At 35.9% G+C, this 27,728-nt stretch overlaps 3 protein-coding genes across 3 annotated transcripts; all 3 read left to right on the forward strand.

Annotated features, from left to right (window-relative positions):
* Positions 1-3,980: 3,980 nt before the first annotated feature.
* LOC124641346 (facilitated trehalose transporter Tret1-2 homolog) lies at positions 3,981-9,182 on the forward strand. Its single transcript, XM_047179403.1, has 8 exons — positions 3,981-4,226; positions 5,028-5,257; positions 5,615-5,938; positions 6,371-6,494; positions 6,827-6,925; positions 8,215-8,432; positions 8,624-8,806; positions 8,897-9,182. The coding sequence occupies exons 1-8, from the start codon at positions 4,187-4,189 to the stop codon at positions 9,140-9,142; spliced, it is 1,464 nt and encodes a 487-aa protein (XP_047035359.1). The 5' UTR covers positions 3,981-4,186; the 3' UTR covers positions 9,143-9,182.
* Positions 9,183-9,284: 102 nt separating this feature from the next.
* Positions 9,285-20,654, forward strand: LOC124641434 (glycosylphosphatidylinositol anchor attachment 1 protein). The gene is made up of 11 exons (XM_047179504.1): positions 9,285-9,683; positions 11,044-11,163; positions 11,634-11,793; positions 14,314-14,604; positions 15,581-15,695; positions 16,026-16,116; positions 16,490-16,733; positions 17,061-17,384; positions 18,115-18,400; positions 18,856-19,036; positions 19,514-20,654. Exons 1-11 carry the CDS (start codon positions 9,435-9,437, stop codon positions 19,613-19,615), a joined length of 2,163 nt encoding a protein of 720 aa, XP_047035460.1. The 5' UTR covers positions 9,285-9,434; the 3' UTR covers positions 19,616-20,654.
* A 1,287-nt stretch (positions 20,655-21,941) lies between these two features.
* On the forward strand, positions 21,942-27,495 carry LOC124641455 (facilitated trehalose transporter Tret1-like). Its single transcript, XM_047179520.1, has 9 exons — positions 21,942-22,028; positions 22,543-22,772; positions 24,907-25,042; positions 25,319-25,503; positions 25,671-25,776; positions 25,868-25,948; positions 26,137-26,360; positions 26,672-26,854; positions 27,228-27,495. Exons 1-9 carry the CDS (start codon positions 21,992-21,994, stop codon positions 27,447-27,449), a joined length of 1,404 nt encoding a protein of 467 aa, XP_047035476.1. The 5' UTR covers positions 21,942-21,991; the 3' UTR covers positions 27,450-27,495.
* Positions 27,496-27,728: the final 233 nt, after the last annotated feature.

A 27,728-nucleotide genomic window follows, 5' to 3' on the forward strand; every position in this document is an offset into this window, starting at 1 on the left:
AGCATAGTTTATACTTAATGTAAATAACTATTTCGAGGTTAGGTTTCATCTCTCATTGTTTTTTAATTAAACTAGTATACTTACATGGAAGTTTTAACATTTGTAAATTCAGCTGAACGAAAATCTTTATTTGATGCCAAAAACTTTCCCAGCATTATGATATCAATTCTAGGCAAATTAGCGCTGTTTGCCTTGATAAATCCGGGCTCTATAACTCATGTTATAAACAATTAATTAATTAAAAACAAAGATCGCAGTGGAAGTTCACAATAACGAAATGTGACGTTCGCGCGCTTTCGCGCGAGTTGTTTTGAGAGATGACGTCACGAGCTCTGATTGGTGTTCAAGATATCATGGCGGATTGCCTTATTTCGTAATTTTATTTTATAAAAATACATATTAATCACATTATTAATAAAGAAAACAATGTGCGTTTTATATTCCAAGCTTCAAGTTTAATTTAATAAATATATTATTTTAATGATTTTTGATTACTGTCATCATGCCTATTATCAAATTCTGTTTAAGAGGTCTTGAATGAAGGTGCAAAAAAGAGTACCTACCTAACAAACAAATAAAAATACAAACATCCAAAGTGAGAATCTCCTCCTTTTGTGGGAAAAAAATATAAACTGGTTAACTGTTTGTTTACCCTCCTACTTGCTCCCTCTGTATTTCTTCCTCGGAGTTGGAGATTGGTTCTGAGTTGTGCCACTATACGACCAAAAAGCGTTGCGAGGTACTAGGCAAACATGGATTGATGGAGGTTTACTACGAATTCACAGAGAGATGGTCAACATTGCATTGATAAGTTTGTTTTATTTGCAAGGTTCGAATTTAAATTTCGAAATACAATATTAAACCGACTTCCAAAAAATATTATTTTCTCAATTTAGTTTTAATGTATTCACTTCCGTGACGAAGTGATAACTTGACCTATTTGTAACAGTGCCTGCCTACTCAGTACCTAAGTGATTGTTTAATCAATAGGTTCTGAAATTTGCAGGATTAGATTAATTTACTTACTAAAAAAAATAAAACAAACAACGTTAGCATAAAGTCAACCTGGATTAATAATTTTAATAATGAAAATGTATGTTTAAAACAACATTAGATGCGGCTCAGAGCAACAGGCAGATTTTTCCGATGTGATTTTCTTCCTCTGAGAAACCATTTTGAGTTGTGCCACTATTCCACCAAAAAGCGCTTCGCGTTACTAGGCGAGCATGAGTTCACGGAGATTCTTTGCGAATTCATGAAATAGCGAAGCGTATTTTATTGGGTTGGCGCATGAAGGAACTAATTACCCGACTGCCAAAGAAGGAGGGTAATGTTTTTCGAGTGTATGTTTTTAATGCATTGGATTGTAAATTATCTGACGATGATGCAAAATGGTAGGCCACATTATCGTTATTTCAGAAACTAAACATAAACAAACTCTTTAACTGAATAAATAATAGCTCACGCACGCACGAAACTGCATATAGAAGTACCTACCTACCTATGAATGACCTATATTTTCGCCTTTTTGGTAAGTAAATGTGGATCTTTTTTATTTTACGGTGTTATAGATAATTATGAAACGTATTACATAAAAACATAATAATAGGTAAGTACAATATACATTATAGGTAGGTAATTTAAGAGTGCGAACATTATTTGCCTTCGCCACCCAAAATGTGTTAAGAAAAAAAATACAATATTTAAGTTTCTTGGGCGTTTTAATTGGTAAATGGTTTATTAAGGTCAAAGAAAAACCACGATATAAAATTAAATATTAAGTAAAATTGAGTAATTAAAATCCGTTTTTCCATTCTGTTTCGGAACGGATTCCGAGTTGTGTCACTATTCCACGAAAAGGCGCTTCGCGTTACTAGGCGATCATAAGTTCATGGAGGTTCATAACGATTCGATATTGTTCTCGATCACATAACACTCGATATTATTTACATGGGGTGTTATTACGTTACTCTTGGGATTTTAGACTTTTCAAATAAGGCATAAAAAAATATATTAAAAGGCAATTAGATACTCTAGAAACAGTGAAATTGTCTGTCTTCATTTCTAAAATGCTTATATATTTTTTTATTTAAACATAAAAAATATTATTTTATAATTTATTTTGCGATGCCGCCAATTTATTCAGAATTCACAATTAGGAGACAACATAAGATACCGATAATAAGATTCATGTGTAGTAAAAGTTTATTTCTTTGCTAAATAATTTTAGGTATTGTTATTGAGAGTGAAACATTTTTTCAGTAAAGTTGAAATAAAATACCTAATTGTGCATTTTAAGTGTACGGACATACCTGTTTATTATATTACCTGTAAATATTTGCTCATTAACTCCGCGTCTCGCTGTGTTTGTTATAAGTTTGTTACATTCTCCTTATCAATAACCAATAAGTACCTATTTTGTAAAATGTAAGTATTTACATATATTTTTATCTGTATATGTATGTACATGTACATCGTATTGACAGACATATAATTAATATTTGATATTTTAAGTCGAGTTGTCATACGGAAGGTCAGGCTCCTTCTCGTAGGCCAAGTTTAGGCATATTGTCGCGCTGCTTTCTTAGGAGATTTTATTTTATGACATCTCCGCTAAGTAGTCATTTTTTGTGTAAATCCACGTGATATGACATAAGAAGGATTGTTGTTTAATTGAACGCAATCGCAAACCAACTTTATCAGAATCACAATTACAGAGATAGTTTGAAAATTCATTCATATCATCTTACTGACATAATCTTGCGTGTGTTTGGGCGTTTTTGCTGAGTGTAAGAACGTTGTAACACATCATGTGACGAAAGTCAATGCCATTTAGTAGTAACAAATTATCATAACAATGATATGTAGGTAACAGTAATCTTCAAAAAGTCTGTATGCATTTATTTGTCGCAGGGATATGATAAAAACGGGGATTTGATCAATTCCCTAAGGGATTTGATCAAATCACTAGATTTGTTGAGAGAAAAGATAAAATCGTGTTGTTATTTTAACATCCTCCGTGATTTGATTAAATCCCTTAGGGAATTGATCAAATTCCCGTTTTTATCATATCCCTGCGACATATTTACCTATTAGCTGTAGATGTATTTATATAGCTATATTCTACAGGTCCCGGCAGTCATTAATCATTTTCTGTAGTCGTTACGGGTATTCAGAAGCCAGTAAGTGTGACAACCAGTCTTACCCAGGGCAACCCAGTATTTGCCCGGATGACTGAGTTGAGGAGATCAGGTAGGCAGTAGGTCCTTGTAAAATACTGGTAGATACTCAGCTGCATTCGGTAATACTTTAAACCGACTGATTTAGGAAAAAGGATGGCAGATGATACATACCTATATTAGTTGGCACATTATATGGAAGGTTTACGAGCTAGAACAGCATTAGAGAGTTTATCCAGATTCGTTGGAAATCTACACAATTAAACTCCCAAAACGTAGGTACACGATTTTGCACCCCCTAACTAAATCTATTGGTGGGAAGAGGACGATATGTTGCCAATTTCTACGCAAAAAACACCTTTGTCTGTATGTTTGAAACAAGCTATACACTACAAGCTGGTTTCTCGCGGTCCCTCGGGAACTACTTGCCGTACCCAGACAAAATATACAACAATTTCGTTTTCAAATCAGGTCAGTTGTTTCGGAGCCTTTGGAGTAAAAATAAACAAGAAAGTTTCCTCTTTATTATCTTGAGTACTCATAGTTGGTTTAAATAATTATAATTATATCATTGGTATACATTAGACTCCTCTTAGTGCATCAAGAGCGTAATCGTTATATGTCACTTCACAAAAAAACACGCAATTTGGAAAGATGATGCTACAAATCTTTACTTTTTACGCAAACTCACGATAGACAGACAGAGATGTAACGTTTTATTATATTTGAAGAAGGTTTAGTTTTATCTATTCTTTGATAATTTTCATATAAATAAAATGGACGAGTATTTATGCAACTGTATTCGTAGGGTAGTCACCTAAAGGCTAAGGTTATTAATATTTACGTGAATATTTATTAATTTATGTTTTTTTTTAAATTTATTAATTTAAATTTTCGCTATATCAATTAAAAAGTGTTAATTACTTGTTATAGTTAAAGTTGTAATGTGTGAAAAATAAATTATTATCGGAATTTGGAGTAAACGGATTTATTGGTACTGAAACAAAATGAATTCCATTCTAGTGCAGATTTTAGTGGCTTTTTTACGTAAGTTTTAATTTTTATGTTAATGTTAGGTACCTAAAAAAATACTACCTATTTGATTGTTCTACATACATATTTAAATGATTTCAAAAATGGAGGTTCTCAGTTCCACCAGTAGGTACTTAGGTAGGATATATGTGTTTGTGCGCGATTATCTCGTGTTTGGCTGAAACTGTTTTGATGGGGTTTTAAAAATAGTATTTGTTAGACTGAGGAAAATATTGCGTTTATAGTCGGTTTTATTTTTTTTTAAGAGTTTTTTTCCTCTTTTCTCTGTAGGTATGTGTAGGATTCCTATATTTTTCATAAACTTAAAAAAAATATTTAAGCACGTGTTACACACGTGTTGCACATTTATTGGTAAGATACGTCTCACATGTAGTAGTATTTGTATTTACATGTAGATACAAAGCAAAGATAAATAGTAATACCTACCCTTGAACTTGTTTGTAGGTAAGTATTACAAATCAACGCTCATAATACTTACCTATACTTATATTGTGTACTTTGAATGGATAATTACATATGATAAAATTATTTTTTGAATAGGAAAATAAGAAAACTTCTTAAACTATTTTTAATATCTGAATGGGCAGGTACTTAAATAATTTAGTTAAAATAGGCTTACAGGCGACCAATGAAGACTTTTTCACACAGAACGTTTGTATAGAATAAAATCTGTTTGCGGTCAAAAACAAAATCCACTAGTGTTTACCTAATGTTTTGTACTCAGGGCCGTAAATGTTAAACACTTACTTATACCTAAATATACTAAGCTAATAAAAAAACACATTTCTGCTACAGTTTCCATGCCAAGTTTCATGATAGCTATTGGCAACACATGGACTTCCTACGCACTACTAATGCTAGAAAGCGAAGACTCACCAATAGGATATAGAATAACAAAAAATGATGGAAATCTCATATCTTCCATTATTATGCTGGGGTCCCTATCAGCTATTTTAGTTGTGGGATACATTGCCGATAAAATCGGTAGAAAACGCACGGCAATACTAAGTGGACTCTGTTATGCAGTAAGTATAACACCTTCTAATCTATAGTACTAATATTATAAAGAGGGAAAAATATGTTTTAAAAATTCTTTCATCATTAGAAAGCTACATTTTGTGCGAGTAACCATAGTCTATATTTTATCCCGGTAAACCGTGGGGAAACGGCTAGTTAAGTTCTATAAAAAAAAAATCATTATTTTGTTTCGTCAAAAGTAATTATTACACAATATGATGCAGAAGGTATTTTAATACTCTAGCAATCCTAAATAAATACTGAGGGTATTAAATTATTTACCTAACATTCTTGAGTGCGTATTTTTAAAACAATAAGGAAAAAGTAAAAAGTAGTATAAATAAAACTGGATCCCTTTATTTCAGCTATCATGGTCAATAATCGCGACAGCCAAATCGGTAACACAAATTCTGATCGGTCGATTCGTGATCGGCATGGGAACAGGGCTGCATATCGTAACAGGAGTTGTTTACGTGGGAGAAATCAGTCAGACTTCCATACGAGGATCTCTGCTCACAATGATGACTTTTATGTACAATGTTGGTACCCTGATCTCGTACCTTGAAGGATGGTTCTGCAGTTACCCAGTTATTAACTACCTGAATCTGAGTATAGCTGTTGGGTATATACTGCTACTGTTTATACTCAAAGAAACTCCTGTATATTTGTTGCGATTAGGGAGAGAGAAGGTGAGTTATTTTTTACCACGATATGTAAATACTTTATTTACCTGCAGTTTCATAGTTAGGTTTCCCACATACATACTTATGTCATTTTATAAGAATGATTAAGATGAGAACCATCTAAAGATAAACCATTTCGTACCTACACACACACCTAATAAAAGGTAGGTACACTAAGTTGAGGTTAAACAATACTTATTTCGCTCAAAAAGAATACACTTAGGTATTCATTTCTAAGTGACAGTTTCACGCGTAAGTAAATGTAACTAAAGATAAACGAAAACATACAGTAAAAGAACATTCTAAGTAAGTCTCACATCGCATCATCATCATCATCGTTATCGCAGGAATGCTTAATACTTTTGGCAAATACCTAATAGGCTAATCTCGTCTCAATCGTCTTAAAACTATCAAACTAAAAGCGCATTTACTTTCCAGGAAGCTATAAAATCACTCAAATTTTACCGCGGAGTATCGATAGTAACGCAAGAAATTTTAGACGAAATTGTTTATTTGAAGAGCCAGCTATCGAGTGACAATGAAAATAATATCGACGATACCGGTAAGCCTATTTATAATTTCGGATGAGAACATAATAAGTCCCCGCATTTAACGAGTCGTATATCTATCTCTTTTTTGCATTGGTAGTTCACCACATTGTGAAGAGAGATAGATTATAAAGTGGACGTTTCGTTTTATAGGCGTGGCCTCGTGTTTCTCTTGGCATGATGTCGAGCGAAGCGCCTGGTACTGACGAATGTCCGACCAGCGATTTAATACAATGTTTGGAAATACTCAACACCTTTTTTTAATTCAATAAAATTTTAATTGTAATAATTAAAAAAAAAACAATTTGGATTTTATACAGATATTTAAGAAAATAAGAATTTTCAGATATAAACTCCGCCGTTTTAGAAAAAGAACAATTAAATCAGGAAAATGAAACTACGAACGATGGTATTACAGAGCAAAAAAGTGCTTGGAGTATATTACGTAAGTAAAGAAAAAACATGTTGATAACCGTACTCAATGAAATAAGAGTATATGGACTTACTATTTAAGTAGGCTTTATTTACCTACAGTGTTCCAAAATAATCAGCGCTATACTAATACACTACTGAAATTAATTGCTCAACTTCTATTTGTACGAAGAGATAAGTAACTTTTATGAAATTTGTGTGGAGCGCATGGGTGAGTACTGCGTTCATTTAAACATACGTGTATTACCTGCCTGGTATCAGAAAGTAGCACTAAAACTACCTAGGTAGTTTTTTTTATTGATTCAAAGTTCAAAATCATAATACAGTTTTGTTTTGTCAAAGTAAGAATTTTGGAATTTTGGGCCCATAATGGTGAGAATAATAAAATAAAAATAACAATATTGTTTATTATTGTGGGAACCGTATGAAAACATGATCGGAAATCAGCATAATAGACCCCCCTATATACATAACAATCAGGGATTCGAATAGGTGAATGGACTGTGGTTTCACTTCAAGAATCTTTGTTTTTATGCGCTCCTAGTACTTATAGTCGATTGATTCGTCATTGACGTCGACAAAATGCCGGATTGGTATTCTCCGTATTCTCATATTCTCGACTCTCGTCGTCGATGTCGTCGTCGCCCCTTGATAAACTATTGGCGCAATGCTTAATCAACCAATCACCTCTCAGTTTTCATACTGGCCTAGTACAATGAAACTTTTTGCTTTCCACATACGACACCGTTGCGCGAAGTCGCTGTTGCACAATACCGCCTTTTTTGCTGTCTCGTCTGTTGTTTGTGGCTCTTTCATTTTATGGTAGCCTAGTAGAAAAGGAGCATTTGTTACAAAAGATTCAGTTAAATCATCGAAAGTGCTGCCAACAATATTCGCTACATGTTACTTCGCTAAGCTTTAGGCGACTGGCAAATAAAATAATTAATGCGTGCATGAATGTTATCTATCATTCAAGGGATATCTGGCGTATTTTAAAAAGCAAAGGAATTAGCTAGATTTATAATATAACATGTATTAGTTAGTTAGCAGGATTAGAAAAGAAAAATGAAGAAATATTCTACCTGATACTTTTTAGTATTTAGGTAGGATATGTGCCAGCCATACTATTGGTAGTTTACAGGAAAAATTTTTTCATTTTTTTTTTGCCATACCTAAATTGTAAGTTGAAGGCAAAAAACTAATGTGTAATTTAATTTCTAAACGTGGTAACCAAGTAACACGTCAGATTACCGGATTTTAGCTAAGCCTCACATTATTAACTTGCTATGACAATAATTCCAGGCACCACAAAGTCAGCCCAACGAGCTCTCGTATTACTCGTAATAGGAATGGACCTATCAGTATGTATGGGCATGATAGCGGTCCAGGCGTATGCTGGACAGTTCTTCGCTCAAGCAGCGCCGAGTATTTCACCACATCTCTGTTCTGTTATCCTGGCAATTGTTGTGTGTTTCGTCAGCGGGCTCTCTGTATTCTTAGTTGATTTAATTCCTAGAAGGGTAAGAATGATTTATATCTTATATCTACTTAAAAATCTCAAAAATCGGCCTACAAATGCCGATGGGAGCAAGTCTTTCAAGTCAGTTACTCTTTCGTCTCCCTCAATGTCATTAATAATTGCCTGATATTAGAGGATAGAATCCCGCTATATCGAATGTCTAGGTACAATGCATAATATTTTTCTCCTCAGATTTTAATGGTGACCACATGCAGCATGGCAGGTGGCTGCATGGCTTGCCTAGCCACTATGTTACATTGGACGTGGGCACCTGAGTGGGGAATACCACTTGTGATGGTGTTCTATTGCATTTCTTTCCATCTCGGGACCATCAATATTCCGTTTATACAGATTGCGGAAACTCTTCCACCACAGGTGAGACCGGCTACAACGTATTTGTTTAAACTTAGTATAGTACAAATTCCCTTGAGAATCTAATTGTGTCTTTTTTGTGTCTCATTGCAGATGAACAGTTTCGGCACCGGTGTTGTGATGTGCTCCATGTTCGTGGCGAATTTCGCAGTATTATTTGTCTTCAAGCCCGCTGAGGACAGCCTCGGTTTAGATGGAGTATTCTTACTATTTTCCATCATTAGTTTCATGACTGCATTGATATCGTTTTTGACAATGAGAGAAACAAGAAAGGTGCCCTTCGAAATTGTGCAAAAGATGTTTGAAAATGGATACTTGTATAAACGACAAAAATATTGAACAAGTGATAAATAAATGTGATTATTATTTATTTTTTAAACTCGTTATTTTATTTTATACCCAAACTGCTAGGTTAACAACTGAAGTTCGCTTAAAAATTTAGTATAGGTTGGCTTGTCAGTCAACTTGTCAATGTCAAATACTAGTTGACATTTACTGATAAACACGAGCGGCGATTTTATTGATAAACGTACTGTTTTCTTGTTAAAAATGAATTAAATACTTCATTACAACGAGAAAAATAGTAATAATAGTTCAATACAGTATTTGAATTAGCTTTAATAGTATCAAAATGGGTCTGCTATCAGACCCAGAGTACGGTTCAGTGAAATGGGTGAGGGTGCTCAAGAGAGTGCATGGTCCGCTATGCTGTCTATGCTATGTTGGTGCCCTGGTATGGTTCGTCATGCTAGGGAACAAGGAGTTTAACAACGAGACGTATTTTTCTGAAAATGCGTTACTTCCCGGCTTGGTTACAAATGAGTTTAATGGGGAAAACTCGGCGAAACAGTTCTTCAATGAATTCTTGTTGGAATTAGAGGTACATTATTAATTTATCACTTTAAATTTGGATTCTTAACTATAATAAGAAAGACTGAATATATACTGCATGGTAGGCTCCTTTTCTCAAATGTCAGTACCTTAACTGTTAGAACATCAGTTCACATTGCATCAATTTCTTAGTTGCAATCTAGTTTTAATCAAAGAAGAATATATGCGCTTGCACAATCTCTTTTACTTCCTATCCTTGACTATGCCATGCCAGCTATCTCGACCTCAGAGTGGACCAACTAGATAAACTTGAGCGACTTCAAAATGTTTGTATAAGATTTATATTTGGTTTGCGCAAATATGATCATGTATCAGAATTTCGCACTAAACTCAAGTGGCTTCCTTTACGACTTCGTCGGAATGCTCATATTCTTTCTTTACTCTACTGTATTCTCTTCCACCCTACGACCCCTTCTTATCTTAAAGATCGTTTTGAGTTTGTATGTGACACGCATTCGCGGTCTCTAAGGTCATCAGAGAATTTAAAACTGAAGATGCCGCATTTCTCGACATTTTATGACAAGTCATTTGTTGTCCAAGCAACTCGTCTGTGGAATGCACTGCCTGTATCTATCAGGCGTGCACAGTCTCTTGCTGTATTCAAGAGTATGGTGAAGAACTATTATCTGAATCTTTAACACTCTCTCTACTTTCTTTATATTTATATTTTTGTCTCCCATCCAACTATCCTTAAATATGTGTATGTATTGTTTATTTTTTACTTTTATATATAACTATTTAATCATTATTTGTACGCCTACTACCCGTAATCTATCTATTTAAAATCAACTCCATCCAAAGGTTGTCTGTAAGAGATTGCTTTTGAGCGATAAGACCGCCTGTTGTACTCACACGTACTTGTTTGTATTGTCCTTGTCTATGTTTCTTTGGTGTACAGTAAAGAATATTCTATCTATCTATCTATTATTTCTAAAGTTTTGTTTGTATAGCAGTTGTATAATAATTAAAGCATAAAATGCCAAGTCAGTGGGTCTTAGGTAGGGCTGCCATCTGTCCGGGTTTCCCCGGATTTGTCCTCGTTTGGAGGCCGTCCGGGGGTCGTCCGGGCGGGGTTTCAAGAAGTGTCCGGGGAAAACCCGGACACTTTTCATGTAAGGAAGCACCTCATTGAATTTAAGTGTATGTTAATAGTAAATGGATTACAAATTAGGTATTACTTTGCTTAAAAAAATCGTACTTGTTCGGGGAAAAATTGCGATTTACGCCAAATGTCCGGGTTTTTTTAATGTTTGTCCGGGTTTGGCGAAATTCGAGATGGCAGCCCTAGTCTTAGGGGCTTATCTTTTAACTACTGAAAAACTAAAATTATGACTTATAAAATATTTCAGGACAAATATGATGACTTAGACGAGATGCCAGTTCCCTGGCTAGTAGCGAAAATGTCTCAGTTACATCTAGAAGTGTACACACACAACTTCACACTCAACTATCCTTTGGGACAGGGACAGGTAAGTTGTAACCTTACTCTTAAGTTTACATGAACCTGGAAATGGTCACACATGAGTAACAACAAATGACGGGGTTATTTAGCCAACCCCAGTTACCACAGTCTAGTCCTGGTACATGAAGTACTCCAAAAGGAATACAATGGGGTTTAGTCAGTAAGTCTGACACTCCCACAAATTGCACTTGCAGCAGGTGACCCTTAACACACAGAAATTTTCTTTACATAAAGAAAGGAGGAATGTTTACTACACTTATTTAACCAACTTGTTTCTTGCAGTTTGACCTAGTGTCTTTGGGGAACTATTCTTTTTGAAATTGGTCTGGTAGTTTTTGAGTTTATTCACCATAACATATTTTTTTCTCATATATTTGTTTACCTCTTTTAATACCTACCAACTTACAGGAAATTTCTCATTAGGTTCAAGAATTTTGGAGGAGAAACATAAGTTCAATAAACATATTCAATTTTCAGGTATACAAAGGCACCAATGTGTATGGCATACTGCGTGCTCCTCGCACCTCATCTCTAGAGGCTATTGTAGTGACTGCACCATACAGGTCTTTGTCTACTCATCAGAAAGGGACAGCGGCAGGCATAGCACTTATGTTGGCCTTTGCTAAGTTTGCTAGACGTGAGTATTTACTTTCTATACATGTATGATGTAAATGTAGTTTTGTTAAAGTAATGGGTTCCATTTAGAATTGGCTTGTGTTTAAACACCACCCAAAAAAGTACCTATTTTACTACCAAAAAAATTCTAAACGGTTACCAAAATGGATAAATGGTCACCAAATAACGTTTCCAAAAATATTATTAGGTAAAACCATTTTTTCGTATTATTGACTACTAAAAAAATATATGGACGCCTTTAAAATACACTTTAGACCAAATATTATATATTGTCACTACTTAGATGTTACCAATTATGTAATCAGGCCCGCCGTAAGCGGGCGTGCAGCGCGTGCACAGCACGCGGGCGGCACGTCCTAGGGGGCGGCAAATCTAGCGAGTTATCACGTAATATTAAAAAAAATACAATATCTTTTTGCTAATGATTTGATTTCAATATTTCCGAACACAGCAATAGCGCTAAGAATATTACTTACACTGCCGGTTTCAGTTAGGTACATCTGTTGAAAGGACATTTTCAAAATTAAAGATTCTTAAAAACGATTTAAGATCAACCAGTGGCGTAGCGTGGGGCAAATGCTATTTAGGGGGCGGCAAAATTAAACCAATAAAATTTCAGAAAAAGCCGCCCTAGCTTTGGTCGTCTCCTATAAATTTTGACTGTTTCACCCTTTGCATTCCCAAAAAAATTAGCTTTGTTTAATTGTTGAGGCATTCAATTCCGAAAAAAAATTTTTCGCGCACGTCCGTTATGGCTTTTTATGACAATATGTTTACTTCATGAAAACTCTAAGGAAAAAATCGCGCTCGCTTCGCTCGCGGCTTTTGCACTTCACTTTTGTGCATATCTTACTTTTTGACTTTGCTTTGTTAATTTACAGTGGTCTTTATTTGTTTTGTGTCCCCAGACTAAAAAATTTTCGCGCTCGCTCCGCTCGCGCTTCCTTACATATGAAATGTGCCTTATAAGTTTTCAACGGGAAACCCACCAAATAACATATGTTACTGACTTTAAACATTGTTTTAGATATTTAAGTGCGTTAGTTTAAGTTAATCACAATCTTTCAATACATAGGAGCCACTTGGGTAATGATTGCACTGCATTGATGCCCTAAGCAATTGCTTAGTTTGCTTATGGGCTAACCCAGGACTGCTTAGGTTACTCTGAACATTTCAAGTAAATAAATTATGTGTAATGTATGTTATGTATTGCAATAGTTATTTATCCAAAAGTAGGTGGGTTTTCTGCAATCAGAGCGGTGCATGTACATATTTTTTTTCTGTTGGACTAGTAAGATGGATACGAATGGGCGGGGGGGTCCGGACCTCCAGGATCCGCCCCCCCCTTATATATTTTTTGTCAAAACGTATGTAGTCGTAGGGCGGCATAATCAGTTTTGCACGCGGGCGAACAAACAGCTAGCGGCGGGCCTGTATGTAATACCATGACTCCTAATTTGGTCATTTTTGTTAGACTAAAAAAGCTAACGATCGCTAGAATATTTCCCAAATACCAATTAATATACTGGGGTTCCCAAACGTACGTCGCTTATTTATTGTTATATGAATTTGTGTGTAACTCAGTAGTAAAATGTAAGCACGAAACATGCAGCAAGCATGGCTTCTGTCACGGCTCCGGCACTGCGGGGCTCCGGCGGTCCCATGCGAGCTTATCGTCGCAGATGGTTTTCACGCTCACCACCGCAGCTTCGGCTTGCTGGCCGGCTCTGCCGGCCAGCCTCAGCCGCGGCGGCGAGCCTTAAAAACTACCTGCGCCTCAGCTCGCAGGCCGCCTCGCCCCTCTGCGCCTACGCGGATTTGAATTGCACTCTAGGGGTAGGGCAGACAAGACTACGTGGAGTCGGTTTTGCAGCGATTCGTTTTCGTCACTAACTTTGATTTTGGTAGTAATATTAATCTTTTAGTTGGATAGAATTTGGTGACCATTAATCCATTTTGGGAACCAAAAATAATATTTGTGCGAGATTTGCGATTTTTCTGATGTTATTTTATTTTTTTGGATCATAATATTATATACTTTAGTGCCCTTTTAATAAAGTCAATTTATTTTTTTTGGAGTTGTTTATTTTATTTGGTGCCTCAGCTTAGAGTCTTAAAAATATTTTTGGTGATCGCCTAAATTATACCCTTTAGAATTATCTCAAATCTGCATTAATTTATTATCAGAAATAAAAGTAACTACTTGTACATAACATTAATTTATGGTCCATTAAACTGTTCTTAACAGTGGATGTTTTTGAAATTCTGGCTTCAACAGGTATTTTTTTTAAATAGTTTTTGAGGTCAAAATTGACTCAAAATACTTATCTCGTTTGTAGCATTTTGGCACATGAGCCAACAGATATGCATTGTGTTTTATAGTAGCAGAGAACTTTGAAATAACATGAAAATGTTTCATTGCAAAGTAATTGTTTGTAAAATTAATTAACCCTCTTGTCAAACATTAGTTTAATTCTCAATACTAAATATATAATAACTCAACAAACATTCCTCATTTCAGCACAAAAGTACTGGGCAAAGGACATAATTTTCCTAGTCACTGAACATGAGCAACTAGGAATGCAGGCATGGCTAGAAGCTTACCATGGCTTGCAGAGCGAGGCTGAAACATTCCACACTAGTCTTGGCAGTTTCTGGAAGCCTGGTACTCCTAGCTTGGACTTTGGAAGTTATTTGTCTGGATTTGATTGGACGGGGGACCATAAGAGGTGTTTGAACCCTGGTAAATTAAAAGGCAGATCCGGATCTATTCAAGCTGCTATTAATTTGGAGTTTGCTACACCTAAAATAAGTAAGTATTTTAACATATTTAAAAATATAATCTGCCTAACCGTTTCCCAACTATGTTGGTGTCAGCGTCCAGGCTCAGTATATAGAACTAGTAGTTGTCAATTTTACCCTGATTGAAATAAACAAAGACTCGTAAAAAAGGGAACTTTTAAATATTTACTACTAACAGTACATTAAGATTATGAAGCTTATGAGTTTAAGCTTATGAAGTTTGTTTCAATGCACAAATGTCAGGACGTCTCCATTTATCGGAGAAGGGTATGTTTTATTTGACTGCGCGGAGTAGTTCAAGACGCGTCTGAAACCGCTGGCTTAAACTAGTACAATTATATTTTCTACGGTTATGTTTTGTGTACAATGTAAACTACGACAGATGCTATGGGCAAGAACTTATGTACATATTTATTTCTAGCTTTAGATAATTTTATTTTATAAGTAAGCATAAATAATTATTGTCTAGCCCATCAAGCGTGACTTACAGAAACGTGACTCGTGTCTCCTACATACATGATTTTCTTTGTATATCTTTGGATAAATAGACGATATCTCGTGCGTGAGTCAATTTCCATGCTTGTTCATCTAGTAAATACATATATGAAATAACGTATAGTATGATATTTGCTAAATATGTAAACTTGTCCATTTATAAGTTATATAATATAAATTATACTGTTTTTTTCTGTTTCACTCGTAAGCTTAGAAATCTACACGAATGTATGGGTTGGAAACTCAAATCTCTCTCAAATCGAAATCAAATTAATCTAGAAATCTATCCCAAGTTTAATCTAACGAATCTAGCACCAAAATTCATCAAAATTGGTTCAGTAATTTAAACCATAGAAGACAGACAGTGATTTTGCTAAAACTGTGGGGGGAAAATTAAATGTCTTTTACAATATTCCCTTCAAAACAAAGTAACGTATTCCAATATAGTAAGGATTAGTGTTTTGCTAATTATTTTATTGTTAATATTTCAGAGTACATAGAGGTGAAAATAGAAGGATTGAATGGTCAGTTACCAAATCTAGATCTTGTGAATCTAGTTCACAAATTGTGTCTAAAGTCTGGGATACATCATTCTTTCAGAAACAGGTATTTTTACTACTTATTAAGAAACACTGCTGTATGGCGTACCTACAAATAAAAGGGTATTTTCGTAGGTTAGATGCCAATTTTAGAATCGTATATTGCAAGATTTCAGCTTTTTGGCCCTTTTGGACAATAAGAAGATGCTAAATGTGTACACTAATATTATTATTTCATTAAACAGTAAGACTCATCCTGACTAAATTATCCTGGCTCCTGGCTTATTCTAGTTCTTCAAAAGATAGAAAGCATCAATATAAAAGCATAGCATATTAAAATGCTAAACTATTAGCATTGTAGATAATTTACTGTTTTCTTAATTGTATTTTTTGTTAGTTACTCATGGATGCGTGGGCGCAACAAAATGGATGACTGGATGAACTCTTTCCGTACCATGTTCGATATGGTGATCACACAAATTGACGGGGTGAGTAACAATTAAGCAAATACAAGGCAATAGAACAAGAGTCTACCATCTACGACCATAATATAGTAGTCCTTAGTCAGTTAGCCCAGATATTTAGAACGTAGGTATTTTAAGACCGAAACTACTTCTCGAACCATGATAAATAGTAGCCTATATGTTATTCAGATGTTTAAGATGTATTACTGCTAAGTTTTATCAAAATCCATTTAGTAGTTTCAGTGTGAAAAAGACGTTATCCTACAACCTTTGACATTATAACATTAGTTCGATATAAAACGATTAAACAGGAAGATCAGCTAATTTACGCCTACAGGGTGTTTTGTAACCAACATACACTTTTCGACACTTTACCAGCCAAATAAATAATTTGCAGGTCCCAGACGGTAACCACGGCCTTTTCCACCGTTTCGGTATCGAAGCAGTGACCCTAGAAGGTCGGGAGGCCAATGACCCCGCGGGGACAGCGCCTAGGGCCCAAGCACTGTCTACAGCTAACTTCTACAGGCTAGGAGTGGCCTTGGAGAGTATATTGAGGTCTCTGAACAACTTGCTTGAGAGATTCCACCAGAGTTACTTCTTTTATTTGCTGGCGGCTACGCATCGGTTTATTTCTATTGGTGAGTAGAGAAAAACCATATTAATTAATGAAAAACACATTCTGTCTTTGGCCATCTTTTGTAATAAAGATGATGTTCATTAGGCTTATTATAGCTATCTACCGCCATATATCCAAAAGAGCATGTGCCATTTTGTACCATTTTTTTAAAGTGATAAAACCTATGCCATATGAAGGTCCTTGAAGAGCACTTTATTTAATTCTATGACTATCGAGTTCAAAAACAGTGGGCTTTTAGCAGGTTATCTTACAAAATGACGTGAAGTAATGAAGAAGGAAAAGTGACTCCTCTAATAATTTACATAACATATCCTTATTCCTTTTCCAGGACAATACATGCCATCACTATGCTTACTATGTGTGGCCATGCTAATTCGAGCACTCTCACTATGGGTTTCCATCCAACAAGATGGCGACGAAGAAACAGACAAGCCAGCAAGCAAGAAAACAAGCAAACAAAACAAAGAGAAAGATTCCGATACCGAGCTACCAGGGGACGATGAAATCAAAGAGGTGAAAAAAGTCCGTAAGCCCAAGAAGGCGGCTAAAGATGACTTGAGTATGAGTGTGGTTAACATCGGCGCTAATTATCTCCTAGTACATTTGATTGGATACGCTGTGATGAATTGTCCTTTGATTTTGACTCAGATAGGTAAGGTATTATTTGTATACTATAATTTTTTGGGATTAAACATAGTAATTTACTCATCAATTTACATAGTAATAAACTTTTTAAAAAATAATATGTATTAATACTCTTTAATTTATAATACCCAATAAATACAGAGCGTTCAGAATTTGCAATTCATCATCCTCCGAGCCTTTTCCCAATCATGTTGGGGTCGGCTTCCAGTCTAACCGGATTCAGCTGAGTACCAGTGCTTTACAAGAAGCGACTGCCTATATGACCTCCTCAACCCAGTTACTCGGGCAACCCAATACCCCTTGGTTAGACTGGTGTCAGACTTACTGGCTTCTGACTACCCGTAACGACTGCCAAGGATGTTCAATGTCAGCCGGGACCTACAGTTTAACGTGCCATCCGAAACACAGTCATTGGTGTCTAAGATATACTTAGAAAGTACATACAAACTTAGAAATGTTGCATTGGTACTTGCCTGACTTGGAATCGAACCCGTTCATATGCGACTGACTATAATTTTTCATAATCAACATTTTTTCGAGACTGAGATCGCTTTTACACCAGCGGATTGTCCCTTGTTGTCAACCAACGATTGACAACTATATACCAGTATGACACCTGAAAACGCGCTACAGGACTTTTTTTGGCTAAAGCCGAGTGTATGACAACAATAGCCAGTATGAAAGCACTGTTACTCGTAGACATAACCTATCCTAAAACATCTCTATTTATATTTCAGGAGCCCACTACTACGACAAGCCATCAGAAGTATCAGTATTCTACGGTTTAATCGCCGTTTCAGTACTTTTAACCATTATAACTCCCTTCATGCCGCGTCTATTACGCAAGGGTCGCATAACATATGAGGAGCTCTCTTTAGTCAACATACTACTGCTTATAGAGCTGTCCACTGTATGTTTGAGTGTGGGCATGCATAACTTTTCGCTAGGGTTTGTCATAGCTGTGGTTTATACGCCTTTGGCTTTGATGTGTAGCGTGGTGGTTAATGGCGCTGGGAAGGCAAGGTTGGTACCAACTTCTAGTTTTTATTGATACATACAACAATTTCGAAGTATATTGTGGGTTATATCGGCTTCAGCCTACACTTTTACAATTATAAATGCAAGTTTTTATCATAGTAATAAGGAAGTCGTGTTACAATTTTATAACTCAAGAATTAGAGGGGAGATAGCTTAGACCCGGGAAATGGACATAGGATAGTTTTTGTTACTATCCGGTTACGGGAAACAGTCATCGGGACGCGGGTGAAACCGCCGGCGGAAGTTAGTTTTTTTTATAATACGACTACCGACATGTCTGACAACTAGAAGTCGCTTCTTGCTTTTAAGAAACACATAAGTTTACTTTCATATCGCTCACCCATCGATGGACCGACCGCGCTAAGCACGACCTCAAAATCTTTAAAACTTTAGTGACATACAAAAGAATTTGTCAATAAAAACTTTTCTATCTGTTCCAGCACATTCTACCTCATGATAAAGCGGATAATATGCCTCTTAGTTCATCCGCTAGCAGCAGTATCAATATGCATGATCGGGTACAGCAAGGTTCTGTTCCCGGAAGAGGCATTCTTCGATATGTTAGCCCGCGGCTCTGATGCAGCCATGCAGGCGCTTATGTTCTCTATCGTTGATTCTATGGTTAGTAGCTCTTTTGGTTTATGTTAGCCTAGTACTTTTAACTTTCTTTTTGATCAGATGCAACAGCTAATAAGGCAAAAAAAAAAATCGGCGAAAGTAACATTTGTTTTTGTTTCCTGTTGTTTGTCTGGATTTGATTTTTTGTCTCTAGTTGTTCAATACCATAACTTTCTTAAAAACATAACCATTCGTGGCAGTCGGGCAAAAAGTATGAAAATAATGCCAAAAAGATGATTTTGTGTGTATGATCAAGAGTACCCTTTGGAACTCGTTTTTCTTAAAATCAGTGTTTTAGGAAATTCCTTTTTATCTGTACCTACATTTCAAGTATCAACTCTCTTTCGGTTCATGTCAACCTGGTAAATCTTGTAAGATAAATAAAGCTAAGAAACGCTGTTTTGTTTGATATCAAAAAACAATTTTTTTCTCAATTATTGCGAAGTTGTGAAAACTAAAAATAATTGTTTTATTTTCCAGCTATACGGCAATTGGTTGTTCAACCTGGCATCTGCAGTAATCCTGCCGATCTGGATTATATTCTGGCAGATCCTCAGTATCAAAGTCAATGCACCTGCGTAGACCAAAGTTCATTACAGTTCTCACCAAACTTGATGGCGGTTTGCAACTAATTTCCGAGTACAAATACGCGCATTTGATCCATATACCTCGGGCCCCTATCGGCACATGATGCTAATAAAAACCGCGTTAAAATCGGTTCCGCTAAATGTAACATCAAAAATAATAGCATACATACCAACATACAAGTCAAACTAAGAACCACCTTTTTTTACAGTCGGTTAAAAATGGTTTCTGCGCAGCGATTTGCTCGATGTTTCGAGCAGGGACTGAATAATAGAAAAAATACTGGTTAAAACGGTAAGCGGTATGACGTCATACCTTTAAATTTCGATACCTTAAAGAAACGGTACCGGTTTATTTTGGTATCGTAATATTGCGGTATCATTATTTTTTTTAGATATTTAAATAATAAAATTGAGGTTTTCTTTGTATCCTGCCGCCCGCGCTCGTTAAGAAATGACGTTGACAGCTCGCTTTCATAGATTTTTTTTGGGTACCGAAATTATTTCGGTTAAGGTAGTAGTAATGTAAGGGTATATTTTTTATCGGTACCACGACCGTTATTCTCTATCTTTTTGGGTCTACCCCTAAATCAAAACTGTATCGTAATTCTATACCGGTACCATACCCTTATACCTTTACCGTTTTCAGTCCCTGGTTTCGAGACGCCAAAAAGTTTGGCGTCAACTATATTTAGTAGTAATTCTTTTGTGTATTATTTTTCACGAACATTTTAGTCTTAGATTTTGTACAATGAAGAATGTTTTAAGTTATTTTGTATTATTTCGAGAAGGTAAGCATTTTTTATGCATTTGATTATTCAATACAGAGAGTTGTAATAACTTATTTCATAAAACAATTAATATTTTACATATAATAGCCATTTTGCACAATGAACAAGACTATTGCATTCCTTAATTTATTTATTTCTTAAATTGCAATGAACAAATGGAGATTCTAGGATAATAAACATTGTCATCACGCTAGGTTTTATAATGAATTTCTTATCTAAATAAACGCCATAAGTATTTGTAAATAATATATTGTGTTTTATTTAAATAAAGTTATGGAAACCACAATTTTTCAACTCGCCTACAGATTTCTGAACATTCAAAAAGATATTATAATAACCTGTTTATTTGTTGTCACTTAAAATATGTAGCCACATGTGAATTCAGAAACTCGTTTTTTGCATACATACATATGCGTGGAATAGTAGTTAGATCGGCAATCGAGTGATTTTTATTGACACCAAAAATAAAATAGTTCATAAAAAAATATAATAGCATCAGTTGAGTGACTTTTTCATGTTTGCCTACATGTGCTGCTTTACCTCAACTTAAAAATCGGTATTTGTGGTTTTACTTGATTTTGATCATAGAACGTTAAAAACATTTTTCAAAATATCGCGGGTTTTGTTGTTATTTACATTTGATACATACGGAGCCTCTACAGGCCATTTTTTTAACAATGTTGCATATAGTTCTGTCTCACATTGCCAATCTATCGAACGGCAGTGGGATCCTGAATCTATGATTTCTGGAAGTCAATTCTTAAAATAGTAGAAGGTATTGAAGAGTTTAATATACTTTGTAAACAATTGAATTCTGATATTATAAAGACAAAGGGGACATAGAAAATGTTAACTCAGCATGAAATTGTGTAATTGTAAATATTCCTTTCATGCATTTTTTACGGTACCAGGCGCGTATAAGTAAAGCGGAGTTCACAGAGAGTACAACATTGCTATTTTATTGGACTGACGAAAAAAATTAAGATTTCTTTATTTTCTGTACCTCCACAAATGATTAAGATATGTGTACTGAAAATGTAACTTATGTAGACAGAGTTAATTTTTTTTGTATAATTATGGGATCTAAACTTTATTATTCAGCAAAAGTCAAACTGTTAACTTCTATCGTGTCGCTTTTATAAAAATTGCCATTGTGTATATAGCCTAAGTTTCAAATTATGCGGAATCGGCGGTCTATCCTCATTCCACAGTGCCTAGTATTTAGTGACACGAGACAAGACGCATTTATATACCAATTAAATGCTGAAAAAACTTCGATAGGTATGTTAATACTATTATTTCTAAAAATAGGTCGATAAAAGGCAGACGGCGTTAAGTAGTAAAGTTGTAATTTCACTTATTTGTAACTATAGAACAAGTTTTGTGAAGATGAAAATGACGATATTCTTTAAATCTCTTCTTGCATTTATTTCCTTCATTAAACATTTATTATTTGTAAAAATTATCTAAATTAAAATATTTGTTCCATATAAGGCCTTAGATTTTGACAATATTAAACATTGTGTTTTACAGCGTGAGTTCTCATGATTGAAGATCTAAAACAGACAAGTAAATAACAAATTATGGGCATCTTCTTTCAACTTGTCGGCACAACTCTATGTAAGTATTAGTAATTTATTTATACTCATTTTATACAGCTGAAAAGTTTTTTTTGTACAAGCTAATCTCAGGAACTAATGGACTGATTGAAAGAATGTTTTAGTGCTGCATAGCCCATTTATTTAAAAAACCAGCCAGTGCGAGTCGGAATCGCGCACGAAGGGTTCCGTACCATTATTTTTAAAACTGCATCTAGCTGTTGCCGTTATCGATATCGAACAAAAATTAGCAAAAAAATCACGTTTTTTGTATGGGAACCCCATAAAATATTTTTTTTATTCTAGTTTTCAGTTTTTATAGCGGCAACAGAAATACATCATCTGTGAAAATTTCAACTCTAACTATCACGGTTCGTGAGATACAGCCTGGTGACAGAAGGGCGGACGGACGGACGGACAGAGGAGCGAAAACAATAGGGTCCCGTTTTACCCTTTGGGTACGGAACCCTAAAAAGAACTTGTACCACTTTCAAGTCAAACGAGAATATTTTTACTAAAAACCTATCACATTCCAGTATGCTGTTCCTGCATAAACATGGGAGTCATGATGGCATGGCCATCTTCCACCATCCTCCTCTTCAAATCTTCTAACACGACGCTCCATCGACCCATGGGAGACGCGGAAGTATCACTGTTTGGCAGTCTGCCCGCCATAGGATCGTTGATAGCTAACCCCATAGCTGGGGTAGTGTTGGATAGGATGGGGAGGAAGAAGACTGTTATGTTGACTTCTATGATGTTTGTGGTGAGTTATAAGGATAAAGATATGTGTATATATTAGGTATTTATGTTATGAATGCAAAAGTAACCCTGCCTGTCACGCTTTCATGCCAAGTCTACTAAATCTACTGATACGAAAAGTGTTTGGGGCATAACCTGAAAGCTGAAAGAGGACATAGGCGACTTTTCATCCGGATGCGGAAAGTAGCCCTAGGGATACGGATCAAACTCCGGGGAACATCTATTTTTATTATGTTCTGAATTGCTTACCTGTATAAACAGTTCTAGAAGTGAGGAAGTTTAAGGGATCCTTACGAAATCGCAATTAACAGCAAGTTTTTTTTATATACAAGCTGTTGATTTGCATGCGTGCAGTGGCGGATTAAGAGTATCTGAGGCCCTAAGCACAGAGCCTGTGTAGACCCTCTATTGCTTAAATGGAAATGGAAGGAATGGAATGGAAGGTTGAAGAAATTGACCGAGCGACGCGAGCGTGATGCCTTTGTAGTTACAAATGCGCGAGCGAAGCGAGCGCGAAATTTTTTTCTTACTCGTACGGAGGTAAAATGTATCCCAATTTTTTGTATGTTGACAAATGCAAAAACGAAGGCACATAGTTTCTGAATACGCGAGCGAAGCGAGCGCGAAATTTTAATAATTTTTAAGACTCAGAACCAAAATTACGTTCAATGTAGGCCAAACGTAGGTACTTAACTTTTTATTTGTTGGCAAATGTAAAAACGAGGACATACAGTTTCTGAATACGCGAGCGAAGCGAGCGAGAATTCTTGATTATTTTTTAAGACTCAGAACCAAAATTACGTAAAAGGGCTACATTTCAAACCTTCATTTCTTTCTACAAGTTTCGTTGGACAAGTAAGATGGATATATACGTAAGATCGATAACAACGTCAACGCGACGTTGGTCCGCAGACCACTTGGAAGGCCTCCAGGGACCACCAGTCGTCCGCGGACAACCGGTTAAGAACTGATCTAAAGCATCCAAAATTTTCGGATATGTTTGTTGTATTGCACTCGTAGTTACAGCGTGAGCTTCCCAACGAGTGTCCGATAGCGACTTCAAAACGCTATCGTTGCCTATTAATTCTTTTAAAACTGCCCAACGATGAGTAGAAGCCGAAAAAAACCGTAGGTATAACAACTGGGGCCCGATTCTCCTAAGTTAATATTGTCAAAATCGAATAGAAATTGAATCGCAATATGATCGGAATAGCAGTTTTAACCTTATCGGGCATTCTGAGATGCTACTAATATAAGACCAATCGTATTCCAATGACATTCGATTGGTTTGCGATTGGTCTGCTATTTTGGTGATTTTGGTCTATACGGTAGTTTGCTGTACAATCATTTTGCAATCGTAAATCATTTGCAGACAAAATGATTCATTATTGAATGACAGAAAAGGATAAAAACGTTTATTTCAAAGAAAAAATAGCGGAATGCCATATACGCTTAAATCGTAATCGAGTCAGGATTGGATCTCGGTTGAACCGAGTCGAACGTAAATCGCATGTCGCTTAAGTAAAATTAGGAGAATCGGGCTCCTGCACAATTGAAAAAAAATCTCTGCGATCGTACAACAATCAACAGCACTGTGATTTCAGACATATTGTGGATGAATCTCGATAAAATGCAGTTATAAAATGAAACGCCAGCAGAGGATGGAGGCCCCTGGAGAACAGGGGCCCCAAGCACGTGCTTGTAGTGCTTATACGTTAATTCGCCACTGCCATATTCGCGTATTCGCGTGCCATAGTCAAGGACGTAATTATACTAATGATTCTCAACCCAAATCAACAAAAAAAAATTTTTATTTTTTTTATTTTAATTTTTTTTCGGAAATTCGTCAATGTCACCTACCCGTTTTCAAACTCGGCGCGTATGTTACTGGCCTCAAAACCGTGCTGCTCCCTCACTCAAACGCAAACACAAAGCATACGCAACGATTATTCATTAATTTCATTCATAAAATTGGATTACTTCTGAAATACTACGACATTACAATGACAAAAAAAGCAGTGCATATTAGCTATTCCCGTCTACTGTAATTCCAATCAATTATTTACGTATTTTATGTCCTCCTCCTGAAGTATGGCACAAATGCAAATCAACACCTTGTATTGATATCTGTGTTTCAGCTAGCCTGGTCAATAATAGCGATGACGTCACAAGTGGAAGTAGTCCTCACTGCCATGTTTGTAGGAGGACTAGGGTTCGCTATTTTCTTGGAGACCACTATCTACATCAGTGAGATCAGCCAGGACTCCATAAGAGGTAAGAGTTTTCATAAATAGAACACGTTTGTGTGTTAAGTGTAATCGGAGGTTGCTGAATACCCTGTTTTACATGAAACGACTGCCTATCTGACCTCTTAAACCCAGTTATCCGGGCAACCCGATACCCCTTGATATTGCGTATCAGACTTTCTGGCTTCTGACTGTCTGTAACAACTGCCAAAATGTTCAAATGATAGCCGGGAACCACCAATTGAACTTGCCTTTCGAAACACTGACTATGACAGTTAGTACAAATTATTTCTTATTGTTGTAGGAACAATGACAGCAGGACCGATGCAATTTTACGGCTTCGGCATACTAGTCTCGTATTTCCTAGGAGGATACCTAACATACATACATATGGTGTATGCCTGTCTAACCATGGCCGTGGTTGGGGTGCTACTGCTTGCGGTCTTGAAGGAATCGCCGTTGACTCTCATGGCGAATGGTAGGGAGGAGGTATGATAACTTCTTTTGTTTTATGTGGCCCTGGTAGCTTTTTTGAATGAGATTATCATGTTTGGAGGTTTTTGGTAGGTACCTTAGTTTTTTTATTTGCTTTTGAATTGACGGCATCAGTTTTTTTTCTGGAAAATTACCTATATTATGATGATAAATTATTTCAGGACGCAGCGAAATCAATAGCATTTTACAGAAGTAAAAAGACCATTTCCAAAGAAGTGGTGCAAGAATTAGACAAACTACGACGGATTTTTAGTTCCAATACAGAAGGTTAGTAATTTCCCTTGCTATTAATGTATTCTAGAAAACATAATCTTCTGAAAGAAATAGTGAAGTATATCGTTCACATTTAATCTTTCAGACGTTCAATCTTTGACTGCGATCGAAGAAAGACTTGGTCCCACATTGGAGGCCAAGAAAATGACATGGTGGCAGTTTTTCAGTAAGTATAAACATATAACAAGACCCACGTTCACCCACAACTGAAACAGTTTTCTTAAAACAACTGTTTACCATGAATTTTCATGTTCAATTTAGAACAGTCCTTTAAGAAAAACAGACGTTGTTGCTGAACTTAGGCCTAAGTTTAATGTATCAGAATTCTTTTAAAGCATTTTAACTTTTTTACAGAAAATTCACCATCAACTCAGCGCGAATTCTTCGTAATAATGATCCTTAAAGTAGCGTTCGTGTTCCAAGGGCTACCAGTAGTCCAGGTTTATGCAGAGCCATTATTTGCCGAAGCAGTGCCCAGTGACGTCATATCGCCCAATCTCTGCAGTTTGCTAATGGGAGTTGTGGTGATTATAGCCGGGAGCATTGCTGCGTATCTGACGGATGTCGTTGGGAGACGGGTGAGAGCTGTGTTTTGTTTCTTTGGAGTTATGTAGTCCTGGTAGCCAAGAATTGGAAAGATGGGATTTTGATGACGATGTTTTGAACGCGATTGGACAATGCTTTTTTTTTAGTAAAAAGGTTTTCAAGTAATAGTTTTCAGTCCACATTAAAAAATCCTGATTGTTTCTAATTGAACTGAATAAAAAGGAATATAGCAACTATCAGATAGATATCAGGCTACCACTTTCTCATAAGCATTTTACGTGAGAAATGGCAAATGATACTACAGTATGTACCCAGATTCCCGAAGCTTTTACTTTTTTTTCAGCCGCTTCTAATTTACTCATCAATAGCAGCTGGTTTCTGCTGCATAGTACTAGGAACGCAGATCTTGACGGAGTGGGGCCCAAAGTGGACGATACCCATGTTCATTTACATATTCACGGCATTCTATACTTTTGGAGCAGGAACAGTGCCTGTTGTGGTGCTGGCTGAAGTGTTTTTACCAGAAGTAAGTTATTTTTTTTCGTTGAGAATCTACATCATAATATTGGTAATTCCAGCTCAATTTGTAATTAATTATTCATTGCATCTTTTTATTTCCAGTTATGTCTTGTTTTGCATAGTCTATTTACATTTTCGGACTTCCCATACTCGTATTTCATAACCATTACAATTTGAAAAATTCTTGGGTCTTCTTGATAAAATCCGCTTACCCTGTTCTCAAATTACAAGTTACATTTATTTTTGTTACTGCATTTTGAGGTTTTCTACCGGATTTCCTAAGTTCAACCAAACAACGTCTTATTATTCGACAAACAATAATACATTTTTAAACAAATACACCTTCTCTGAAATATGATGACCTAGTACTTCTTTTGCAGGTAAAGAGCATCATGTCGATGTTAGCAGTGGAATGGGCGTGGATTCTCAACTTCCTTATCCTATTTGTTTTCAACCTCCTGGTGACTTCTGTTGGCCTGCCCCCGGTCTTTTATTTCTTCTCTTTTGTTTGCTTCTCTACTGCTGTATTCTTCTTCTTTTTCTTACCGGAGACTAAGGGGTTGCCAGTTTATGCCATACAAGAGTTGTTCACTAAGAAATGAATTTGTTATATTGTTTATGTTGTAAATAAATGTTTTTGTAAGGATACGAAAAAAGGTTTTCTTGCATGACCCTTAATTGGTTTCGGTTGTTCAGTCAATCCTTCTTCCATACTCGTCTTTATAAATTCTTCTCATAAGTATCAGTCCCCTGACTGAAGTCAACTTTTTGGTAAACGTAAAAGTTATCAGGGGCCCGATTCTCCTAAGTTAATAATGTCAAAATCGAATAGAAATCGAATCGCAATATGATCGCAATAGCAGTTTTAACCATATCGGGCA

The sequence above is a fragment of the Helicoverpa zea genome, chromosome 22 (assembly GCF_022581195.2).
Source record: "Helicoverpa zea isolate HzStark_Cry1AcR chromosome 22, ilHelZeax1.1, whole genome shotgun sequence".
Taxonomy (NCBI): Eukaryota; Metazoa; Arthropoda; class Insecta; order Lepidoptera; family Noctuidae; genus Helicoverpa; species Helicoverpa zea.